This window comes from Bombina bombina, chromosome 6, assembly GCF_027579735.1.
Source record: "Bombina bombina isolate aBomBom1 chromosome 6, aBomBom1.pri, whole genome shotgun sequence".
Classification (NCBI taxonomy): domain Eukaryota; kingdom Metazoa; phylum Chordata; class Amphibia; order Anura; family Bombinatoridae; genus Bombina; species Bombina bombina.
The window spans coordinates 689,257,164-689,270,108 of NC_069504.1; the positions used below are offsets into that span (position 1 = coordinate 689,257,164).

At 35.7% G+C, this 12,945-nt stretch overlaps 1 protein-coding gene across 1 annotated transcript in view; it reads left to right on the forward strand.

The window, feature by feature from the left end:
• Positions 1 to 1,047: 1,047 nt before the first annotated feature.
• Positions 1,048 to 12,945, forward strand: part of MXD1 (MAX dimerization protein 1) — a 13,570-nt gene continuing 1,672 nt past the window's right edge. Inside the window, exons 1-3 of the mRNA XM_053717773.1 lie at positions 1,048 to 1,393; positions 3,521 to 3,617; positions 8,742 to 8,771. Coding sequence (XP_053573748.1) covers positions 1,321 to 1,393; positions 3,521 to 3,617; positions 8,742 to 8,771 — 200 coding nt within the window. The 5' untranslated portion in view covers positions 1,048 to 1,320. The remainder of the gene's footprint in view (positions 1,394 to 3,520; positions 3,618 to 8,741; positions 8,772 to 12,945) is intronic.

The window sequence follows — 12,945 nt, forward strand, 5'->3', positions numbered from 1 at the left end:
TGATAATATTTGCTAATTGTATTTGATCAGGTAGATACAGCTAATTAATGGTGTCCAAATTGGAACTTTCTTCATATATTTTGCAAATACTATTTTTGCACGCACATGGCTTCTCAAAATGAAGATACTTTAGCAAACGCATCGAATATTTTTTTTTTTTTGCAAAATCAACAAGGGTAATAAGGCAGCAGTCAAATTTGAAGGGACAGGCAGCCAATTTTATTATTTTACTCTGTATTTATCCTTGCTAGCCTGTATTTCACCTATAGAGGGCACTCACACCGTGTGACAAGTATGCAGTAAACAAACAGAAATTGAAGGAGGAAGAACCTGAAAGAAAGCTATAGGTAGAGACTATGAAAATACAACGAAGCAATGAAGGACAGCTAGAGTAAAAGGGAAGAGAATAGGAGAAAGAGAAGTGCGTGTCATGTGTCGCATATGTACCACGTGTCATGTTAATATGTGCGTGTGGTTGTTTTTTGTTTGCTATTTTCTGTAACTGTCACATGTAAACGCTGCATCTTTGTAATTGGGAGAAAAACAAGCATTTTTGCATGTATCTTGACACGCTACTGTATCGTATTTACAATATATATAAACTTGTTGCATGTATTATTTTCTTTATAATCAAATCAGTTTTGGACACTATTGTGTACACTCAACTATATGAATATTTACAAATGCGTGTTTTTTTTTTATTATAAAGCAAGCAAACAGAGTGATGTCACTGACTTGTTAGGAGGCAGGGAAATGGAAAAACACATTTCTTTAGAGCGACAAATCAGAAGCCTGAAGACTGAGTAGGCGTTCCGCTGTCAACTGTTCGGCCAATAGTAATACACCAGTATTGACAGCGGTTCCCTCCCCCTTTCACGACGCCCCATTGGTCTCCCAGGTCGAGCCTTTGCTCCAATAAGAACATGTATACTCAATAAAAATACGCCTACCGAGAAAGAAGTTCACCAATTGAACGTCGCCACTGAGTAGGTAGGCGGCGCTGCGCTGAAGAACAGGGGTTGAGTTGGGTTGAGGCGTGTCTGTTAGGAGTCGATAAACAAAAACCAAAACGCTTACCCCAGTCACTGTCACGGTGATACCGGGAGAGATTCATTTACTGAGAGGAAGCCTAATCTCTGAGCCTTTAACCATTTATATCCCAACCCCACTTTAGGCCTCAACACTGGTGTCCTAGTGATCTCTCGCAGCCAAATAACACACTGTGCCCTATTAATATCTCAGCACGGATCTCGGCCTCTGCGATCCCTGTGTATCCCTGTCTCTCTCTCACCCCTGCCTCCTCCTCCCTGGTGCTGGAAAATGGCGGCCTCGGTCTGTGTCAACATCCAGATGCTTCTGGAGGCGGCGGAGTATCTGGAGCGGAGGGAGAGAGGTGAGAGAGCAAGATGAGTTGGTGACATGTTTACTTTGTGGTATATATGCATAGATACAATAGAGATTTTACACACGTACATGTGGGACTTAATTATTGTGCCCATATAAACAAGGCTCATTTTGTTATTATATATATATATATATATATATGTTATTTGATATGTGGTTGTCATTACATATCTATAAGGTTTATATGATATATTACAATTACCAATGCACCAAATAATTTTTGCACAAGAAAGCATTCATTTTATACATTAGTATAATTTCCCCTATTTTGCAGATGGCATAACATTTAGGTGTGCATACAGTATACATCTAATAATAGACAAAATACTAGCACACTGTGTTTTTTGATTATTATTTTATGCCTGTCTTTGAATTAATAAATAACATATACCACAATAGTGTCATGTACAAAAATACAAAAACAGGATGAATCACTTAAAAAAACACAACACAAAACAATAGCTACACACACACACACACATATATATATATATATATATATATATATATATATATATATATATATATATATATATATATACATACACACACAGAGGTATATATTTGTACTTCTATGAAGGCATACAGTTTCCATTAAATAAACATGTATTTATTGTAGGCATGGTGCAGTCCATGGGTCACAAGTAAATATAATGCAATATACATACATTTCTTTCCTGCCATATAAATATTATTTAGTATTTCTGTGTTGATACATATTGAAACATTGATATGACTTGTTTTCCTAGAGGCCTTCTAGATTTATTGGTGACATCACTTTTATAAGTCCTTTCTTTTTTTTAAAAAAGCCTAAGAAATATCAGTATATAAAGCTATTTTTAAAGAAGTTTTGCAATTATAGTAGTGTGAAGCACATGTTAAACACATTTGTTGTATCATATGCAAATGTAACAGGTATACAGCAGTTTCTAATGACATTCAAGTTGTCATTACAAAAAGCTATAGCTAATTATCAGAATTTCTTTGATAGTATATTTAAAAAATGTTTTCCTCTATAAGAAAGCATATTGGTATGGTAAAATAGTCTATTTGAATATGATGCAGCACTGTGGTGCATTAAAATGGAGACTCTCCTCTATGCTCTTTATAACACTGAGGAGAAATCTAAATGGTGTCCAAAATAGGTCATTTACATTTAAGAAATGTATATATTTGCCACAGTGAGAGAGGTTGAGATTTGCAGTGTTAGGATACATTTTATATTTGACTCTAAATTATATCTGTGAAGTGAGAATAACACGTTTCTAGTGAAGGAAAATATACCTGCTATTATGAGGTAGAACACATCCCCCACCACCAAATGTGCTAAGCAGATAGACCGAAAATGGGTTAATACGTCAATACCACTTTGTTTATGTCAAATTAGGGACCAAATTCTGTCTTAGAATTAAGTTTATTTTATTTAATGCATCCACACTGTTTTACAATTCTAATGTATTTGGCTTAGATGGAAGTCTGTTACATAGAGGTTAAAAATGTTTAATGGTTTAACCCATCTGTTAATGGAATCGCCTGGAATACATCATGGAGCAGCCAAGTATGTTTCAGGCCCTTTGCCAAGCACTGGTTAAACATGCTTTAAGACAAATATGTCATTTTTGTATTCCTGTCATAGTGTCTCAACATAACATTTCTAATTTTAAGGTCCTTATTCATGATATTAATACTTCTAATAACCTTTTTGAATAAACAGCTCTTGCTGGAAAAAAAAAATGCAAACGTGCTTTTTTAAGAAAGTAAAAATGTATTTTTTTCAGAAGCTATAGTTAACTAATAGGGCCCCAACAGTAGTACACTGATCTACAAATACTGTAGTTCTGCATTTATATATCTTTTAGACAGACATTTGAGTATTTTATATATATTTTGCAATGCAAATGCTGAATGTCTGCCTCCTGTTTATGATTTTTAACTGGGCCCCAAATAAATAGACATACATGTACAGTATGTAATAGTTTTCTGGATTCTCATTGTTTCTGCATACGTCTAAACTAGATTTTTTTTATAAATAGATTTGTCTCTTATATTAGTATTTTGATGAGGAGAAAGGGGAAAAAAAAACCTCACGTTTCACATTTATTCATCCCTTATGCAGAAGCAGAGCATGGTTATGCATCCATGATGCCTTACAATAACAAGGAGAGGGAGAACTTGAAGAGAAAAAGTAAATCAAAGAAAAGCAATGGTAGCAGGTAAGAGAAAAATACATCTAAAGTAAAAAAAAATGGTCACATTTATTATGACCGTTCCTTTTGCTTTGTTTGTTCAAATGTGCAGTCCACATGTGGCATTTGGCAAGTCACAGTGGATTTCTTCCATCGTAACACACTGGAAGGGAGAAGCCTCTTAGGATTCCTGCTCATGGTTTTATGTGCAGCTTACATGAAAAAAGGATTTGAGCAGCACAGTGGAGGAAGATTTGCAGGGGAAAAAAAAGTGAGAAAATGCTGATTTGTTTTTAACAACTACCCTGACCACACATCACATTTAAATGTATACTTCTTTATTATAAAAATGGTTTCAGAATGTTCAGTGTTAAAAGGACAGTAAAGTAAAAATGAAACTTAAATGAATTGGATACAGCATGCAATTTTAAGCAATTTTCCAATTTATTTCTCAAAGTTGGTGAGCTCAGGAGTGTACACATGTCTTTAGCAATCTGACAGCAGTGTTTGCAATAATGTTGTAGCAATGTTATACATAGTTACAAATACTATTGCCATAGAATGCTAAAGACAGGTTCCTCTGCTGCAACATATATATATATATATATATATATATATATATATATATATATATATATATATATAATGTGAAACTCGAAAAATTAGAATATCGTGCTAAAGTTAATTTAAAGGGACAGTAAACCTTAAAAATAATGTTATATAATTCTGCACATTAACCAGCTGTATAGTCACAGCCCGGCCCGATGCGCTGACTAAAAATAACAGACCCGCTCAGCAGAGAGCGGGTCTGTAAAAGCACCATATTTTTAGCAAATTAAAAGGTAAAAAAGGCGTTTATGGCTATAGCACCTAAATAATGTTATATAATTCTGCACTATGTGCAGAATTATATAACATTATTTTTAAGGTTTACTGTCCCTTTAAACCCCAAAACCATAATCTCAGAAAATTAGAATATTACATGCAATCAATAAAACAAGGATTGTACATAGAACAATATCAGACCTTTTGAAAGTATAAGCATGCATACTGTATGTACTCAGTACTTGGTTTGTGCCCCTTTTGCAGTAATTACTGCCTCAATGCGGCATGGCATGGAAGCTATAAGCCAGTGGCACTGCTGAGGTGTTATGGAAGACCAGGATGCTTCAATATCGGCCTTCAGCTCTTCTGCATTATTCGGTCTCATGTGTCTCATCTTTCTCTTGGCAATGCCCCATAGATTCTCTATGGGGTTCAGGTCAGGCAAGTTTGCTGGCCAATCAAGCACAGTAATCCCACGGTCATTGAACCAGGTTTTGGTACTTTTGGCAGTGTGGGCAGGTGCCAAGTCCTGCTGGAAAATGAAGTCAGCATCCCCATAGAGCTCGCCTGTAGAAGGAAGCATGAAGTGCTCCAAAATCTCCTGGTAGATGGCTGCGTTGACCCTGGACTTAATGAAGCACAGTGGACCAACACCAGCAGATGACATGGCTCCCCAAATCAACACAGACTGTAGAAACTTCACACTGGACTTCAAGCATCTTGCAGTATGTGCCTCTCCATTCTTCCTCCATACTCTGGGTCCTTGGTTTCCAAATGAGATGCAAAATTTGCTCTCATCAGAAAAAAGGACTTTGGACCACTGAGCAACAGACCAGGTCTGTTTTTCTTTAGCCCAGGTAAGATGCTTCTGACGTTGTTTGTTCAGGAGTGGCTTGACAAGAGGAATACGATATTTGAAGCCCATGTCCAGGATCTGTCTGTGTGGTGGCTCTTGATGCACTGACTCGGTCCACTCCTTGTGAAAGTCCCCAACACTTTTGAATGGCCTTTTCCTGACAATCCTCTCCAGGCTGCGGTCATCCCTGCTGCTTGTGTACCTTTTTCTTCCACACTTTTTTCCCTTCCACATAACTGTCTATTAATGTGTTTTGATACAGCACTTTTGGAACATCCAACTTCTTTTGGAATTACCTTTTGAGACTTTCCCTCCTTATGGAGGGTGTCAATTATGGTTTTCTGCACAACTGTCAGGTCAGCAGTCTTTCCCATGATTGTGATTCCTACTGAACCAGACGGAGAGACCATTTAAAGGCTCGGAACCCTTTGCAGGTGTTATGGCTTAATTAGCTGATTAGAGTGGGACACTTTGAGCCTAGAATATTGCACCTTTTCACAATATTCTAATTTTCTGAGATTGTGGAGTTGGGGTTTTCATCAGCTGTAAGCCATAATCATCACAATTATGACAAATCACGGTTTGAACTATCTTGCTTTGCATGTAATGAGTCTCTCATATATTAGTTTCACCTTTTAGGTTGCATTAGTGAAATAAATGAACTTTTGCACAATATTCAAATTTTTTGAGTCTCACCTGTGTGTGTTTGTTTTTGAGGTTTTTGTCTTCTACTCCTACTGAGATATATATATATATATATATATATATATATATATATATATATATATATATATATATATACACACACTTTTATTGTGTAAATCAGAGCAAGCTAATTATGTAAACCAAAAAACTTTTTTTTTTTTTTTTTTTATAGTAGATTCCATTGTTTCAATTTAAATGCTCACATAGTATGATTTTATCACATTACACACTAACAAATACACATTTAAGTCCGTTCTTACATTCAAACGACCAAAAAAATTTTTTCCGATAGTGTACATTTTATTTTTAAGATGCCTTTTTACACTTTAGAACCTTTTTCTTCAGCCTATGTTTGACCCCTGACTTCATTGTTTGTTTTTTATCCTCTTTGCTTTATGGGTAAATCTAGAGTCCTTGTGTGTTTCATTTCATGAGCAAATGTAAGCAAGGTAAATAGTACTGAATTGAAGAAACAAAACTACATTTTAACAACTATCTCCTGAAGTGGATAGTGAAAAACTTAAAGGGACACTGTACCCAAAAATTTTCTTTCGTCATTCAGATAGAGCATGAAATTTTAAGCAACTTTCTAATTTACTCCTATTATCAAATTTTCTTCATTCTCTTAGTATCTTTATTTGAAATGCAAAAATGTAAGTTTAGATGCCGGCCCATTTTTGTGAACAACCTGGGTTGTCCTTGCTGATTGGTGGATAAATTAATCCACCAATAAAAAAAGTGTTGTCCAGAGTACTGAAACCAAAAAAAAGCTTAGATGCCTTCTTTTTCAAATAATGATAGCAAGAGAACAAAGAAAAATTGATAATAGGAGTAAATTAGAAGGTTGCTTAAAATTGCATGCTCTTTCTGAATTACAAAAGAAAAAATTTGGGTTCAGTGTCCCTTTAAACTAAAAAAACCTTACAGAGTGAGCGCTAATAAATATCAGCTAAAGTTAAAAATTGTAAGTTCCCACGGTAATAGGGCCCTCAATTCCTCCTGTATGTGTTTGTAAATTCTGTCCTGTCTCTTAGAAGTTTTATATTATTGTTTTATTTAAATGAACTGTATCCATGGACAGCGCTGCGGAATATGATGGCGCTTCATAAATAAAGTATAATAATAATTGACACGAACACTACTTGCTAAATTCAACGTATACAACCGTATTTAATTGGGTCTTTTAAAACCTATTTACTAAAAAAGGCAGTATTTAAAACACAAGTTATTTTTATCTCCTAAAAATACAAACCTAAACCTAAAATCACAATTCATATAGGATAACAATATAGAGTGTTCAATCTTAAAAACGCGTAAAACTAAAAAAAGGGGGGTTTTCCCTTCTGTAGTTTTAATTAAGTGGTGCTGTAGCCACAAATAAGTAATGTTATTATTGATCCTTATTTGGAGGATCACAAAAGGATATGGCTTGCACCTTCTGCTCTGAAGGCTAACAGAAATGCCACTTTTATTATGTGTTTATACTTGCAATGTGTGTTAGCATCCAACACTTTACTCTCCCGTATGCAGCTTGTTGTCTGTTTTCTGTTACCTCTTTCCCCAGGTTCCTTTATGCTGTCAGATTCTCCTTACGACTGAAACGTTACTGTGTTAGCAGCTTTTTTCATCCGGTCCCTAATTGTGTAGCTGATCCGGTCTGTAATCACAGCTTAGGGGGCATTCCAGAAAGACACAATAGTTTTCTTTAAGCAGTATTTTTTCTTTTTTGCAGTCTTGGAGTCTCTAGCACTGTTAAACTAGTGCCTGAAAGGAGTTCGATCAGAATGTTGTAATTCGTTGTTTTTTTGCTCCTTGTAGATCCTTGTAACAAACAGTGTTTGTGCTCCAAAAGGAAAACAGTCCAGCAGCAGCTAATCAATTTCAACTAGTTTCAGCCTTGTGCATGCCTTTCTTAAGATCTTGCAAAGACAATTTACTTCTATTATCACATTTTGTCTTTTTATACACACAATTTCTGGGAAACAAGATCCTACTGTGCATGTACACAAGCTTACAGGGTATACGTATACTAGTCTGTGATTGGCTGATGTCTGTTACATGATACAGGGATCTTGAAAATGGGAGAAAAAATACATTTGCCAAATAAAATATTAATAATTATTTGAAATTCAGAGTAAGTTCTATTGCCTGCCTTATCTTTTCATTCTGCACTTGTTAATTATACAATTCTACTGCATAGAGTGGTCCTTTAGGTTATCCCCTCTGCTGTTTAAGAAATCACTTTGTATAATAATCAAGGGTCAGGGTTTTGAATAATGCAGGGTACACTTAACATTTCTCTGGGACAGTGGAAAAAACACATCCGATTTAAATTAAAAGATGTCATTGCATTTTTTTGTTTATTATGCAAAATTAAATACTGTTGTACATTTTTTTTTTTAAAAATTTCTTTTAACATTCTATAATAATAAGTACAGTGGGCAACATGTCAAGAACAATACTATGCCAATAAAAATAAAATCCTATAAAAGCAAAGGTATTTGGTGGCTTTAGGAATATACTGTTTGCAATATGCTTTTTTGTTTTTTTTGTTTCCAAAGAATGCCAACTCATTGCATCACCTATGTTGTTTACTAAAAGACGCAACTCAATTTTGTATCTTGATAGTTTGACAAGCTCCTACAAAATTAAGTAGAATGTGTCTTTACTAAGGTTAAGCATTTAATATTTTAATTACCATGCAATTACAGTCCTAATATTAGAAGAGAGGATATGACTAATATAGTGGTTATTTTGTATTTCAGGTCAACCCATAATGAAATGGAGAAGAACAGGTATTTCTTGTTAAGACTTATTTATATTCATATATGTTCTGTTCATTCTTTATAAACACCTACAAAATAATTTATATATATATATATATATATATATATATATATATATATATTTTTTTTTTGGGCAACATAACTTGGTTTCCATCTGTGATTCATATTTAATAGCATTGTTTCTGTCTAATTTTTCTTTTTGTAGTGCAATATTTTTTTGGTCAACTCCACCCTAATAATTGTCATAAATGTGTAATATAAACAGGTTGGATTTTTGACGTAGGAAATCTACACTTTCTGTTTATAAAATCTGGGCTTTAACAGAATCTAAACTGCTTTAAATCTTCTGAAGAGCAACACTACACCTTTTTGTTTTTTCATTGTGAGGAAAACTTTTAAACTTTTTTCTTTTTTGCTTTATTTAAAATGTACATACATATTTTGAAGCACTATAAAGGGTGTACAATAAATTATCCTCTACTACTTTTAAAGTTAAAGGGAAAGTAAACACCATATAATTAGAAGACATTTTGTTGTTTTGCTTTTTAATGTAATAAGTTTTTCAATAGCCCAACTCGCCCACCATTTGCCTTATTTGTAAGAGCCAATCTGAGCTGTAGTCAGCAGATAATAACGCTCATCAGTGTTTATAAAATTAGTATAAAATGCATTGTTTTGCAGTTGCTATCTGATATAGCCAATTAGGGACTGACATGTATAAGTCAGCAGGGTGCATTTCAAATTCTAAGAATTAGAAATTGCTCTATTTTCAGATCTACATTACATAAAAAGGGGGCAAGATATATATATTATATATATAAAAATTATGGTGGAGATAAAAGTCTGGTATATGGAGTGTTACTGTGTAAAAACAAGCAAGGATACTTGCCTAGATGTGCTAATTTCCTACGCCCAGTGGAGGATCCTACACGGTTCATGGAGTCTTAAAATGAAATTGACTGTTGAGAAACAGGTATTGTCGCACCTCCAAACACATGAGACCACATATTATTTCACATATTTTAAACTTTTTTCTTAATGCTGCAAAAAATATATATATATAAATAATATCTTGGTAAATAAAGACCTTGCGCTTCAATCCTCAAATATTTGAGTGAGCAGCCACCAGGGTGCTATATCAAAGATATACAAAAACAGTCACTAATAAGATAGCACTCACTGGGTTTAAAAATAAGACTTTGCTTTTATTGTAGGATTTTCAAAGATTTATCCTGCCCGTAATGCAAGTTTCTTGCTTGCTTCCAGTTGCCTGAGTGAGCAACCCACCTTGACCACGTGTCTCCACTCTTCTATTCCTCGCAGTGCTGCCTCTTCTAACTGCTGTGTGTGCACGACTCCTCTGCCTAGCTATATAAAAAAAATACAGAGTTCACCAGCACCATATGGTAAAAAATATATAATCTTTATTGAAGACCCAGTAAAAGTAGCGGCGTTTCGGGGATTAACCCCTTAGTCATGCCATCTAAGGGGTTAATCCCCGAAACGTCGCTACTTTTAATGGGTCTTCAATAAAGATTACAGGTGGCCCTCGTTTTACAACGGTTAAATTTACACCGTTTCAGAATAACAACCTTTTTTTCCAGTCATGTGACTACTGTTGAAAAGCACTGAGAAGCAGTGCATTTATTAAAATAGCCAGTAGGTGGAGCTGTCTGCTTGTGTTGCAGCAAAGCCAAGCAAGCTGAAATGAATTAGTTTAACCAGACCTTAGCTATCAAGCAGCTTTCAAAGGAATAAGATTTACCTGTCTATAACTCAGTCCAGATTGGAATGCATAGAAAGAACTGTTTGCAGAAAAATGCAAGTGAAGTCTGTGTTGTGTGATTATTTTATTAGGTTTATAATGCTGTTTAGCAAAGGTTTTTGTTAATTTAATTTAGTTTAATTATATATTTTGTGTTGTGTGATTATTTTATTAGGTTTATAATGCTGTCTAGCATTTAAAGTCTTCATTTCAAAGCTTTAAAAATAATGTATTAGGTGTTACTTATGACAAGTTTGAGAGGGACTTGGAACCTATCTCCCTCACTTCCCATTGACTTACATTATAAACTGGGTTTCAATTTACAACGGTTTCGATTTACAACCATTCCTTCTGGAACCTAACCCCGGCGTAAACTGAGGGCTACCTGTATATATTTTTTACCATATGGTGCTGGTGAACTCTGTATTTTTTATATAGCTAGGCAGAGGAGTCTCTATTATTATATTTGAATAGTATTTTGGATTCTCTCTGGGTTATTGCAGTTAACCCCTATCACCGAGCACAAACAGTGGTGATGTATTCCCATTCTCCTGGATTCTGCCTAGCTATATGCTAGGCCAAAACATGTTACTCAGTTACCGGTGGTCTGGGACAGACTCCTTCCATTGTATTTACACAGGCCCTGTCCCCCCATAAAAACCACAGACTCTTGCGGTTTTTAAATCGTTAATCGCCCAGCCCATATATATATATTACATATACAGTATCTCACAAAAGTTAGTACACCCCTCACATTTTTGTAAATATTTTATTATATCTTTTCATGTGACAACACTGAATAAATGACACATTGCTACAATATAAAGTAGTGTACAGCCTGTATAACAGTGTAAATTTGCTGTCCTCTCAAAATAACTCAACACACAGCCATTAATGTCTAAACCGTTGGCAACAAAAGTGAGTACACCCCTAAGTGAAATTGTCCAAATTGGGCCCAAAGTGTCAATATTTTGTGAGGTCACCATTATTTTCCAGCACTGCCTTAACCCTCTTGGGCATGGAGTTCACCAGAGCTTCACAGGTTGCCACTGGAGTCCTCCTCCATGACGACATCACAAAGCTGGTGGATGTTATAGACCTTGCGCTCCCCCACCTTCCGTTTGAGGATGCCCCACAGATGCTCAATAGGGTTTAGATCTGGAGACATGCTTGGCCAGTCCATCACCTTTACCCTCAGCTTCTTTAGCAAGGCAGTGGTTATCTTGGAGGTGTGTTTGGGGTTGTTATCATGTTGGAATACTGCCCTGCGGCGCAGTCTTTGAAGGGAGGGGATCATGCTCTGCTTCAGTATGTCACAGTACATGTTGGCATTCATGGTTCCATCAGTGAACTGTAGCTCCCCAGTGCAGGCAGCACTAATGCAGGCCCAGACCATGACACTCCCACCACCATGCATGCTAGACTGTAGGAAAGACACACTTGTCTTTGTACTCCTCACCTGTTTGCCGCCACACACGCTTGACACCATCTGAACCAAATAAGTTTATATGACACTGAGCACGTGCCCTCAACTTCTTTGGTTGACCATGGCGAGGCCTGTTCTGAATGGAACCTGTCCTGTGAAACCGCTGTATGGTCTTGCCCACTTTGCTGCAGCTCAGTTTCAGGGTCTTGGCAATCAACTCATAGCCTAGGCCTTCTTTATGTAGAGCAACAATTCTTTTTATTTTTTTCAGATCCTCAGAGTTCTTTGCCATGGGGTGCCATGTTGACCTTCCAGTGACCAGTGTGAGAGCGATGACACCAAATTTAAGACAGTTGCTCCCCATTCACACCTGAGACCTTGTAACACTAATGGGTCACATGATACCGGGAGGGAAAATAGCTATTTGGGCCCAATTTGGACACTTAGGGGTGTACTCACGTTTGTTGCCAACGGTTTAGGCATTAAGGGCTGTGTGTTGAGTTATTTTGAGGCGACAGCAAATGTACACTGTTATACAGGCTGTACACTCACTACTTTACTTTGTTGCAAAGTGTCATTTCTTCAGTGTTGTCACATTAAAATATATAATAAAATATTTACAAAAATTTGAGCGGTGTACTCACTTTTGTGAGATACTGTGTGTATGTATACACACTATATATGTGTGTGTGTGTATGTATGTATATATAGATAGATAGATATATAGATATTGTGCAAGAGTCGGAGTGTATATATCTATTTGTACATATGACTTCAGTTCTAGTGTCCAAATAAATTATTAATTAGTAAATTGGAAAAAAACAAAACAAAACTGATTTGCTTTCTGGTGTTTGTGCTGAACTCCAGTCAAAAATATCAGTTGTGTGTTAAATTGTTCATGTGTTTATTCAAACTTTTATAAGTATTGGAAACGGGAAGTTTATAATGTAATTTCAAACATAAACTATGGATGTACTATTGCTGGAAAGGAG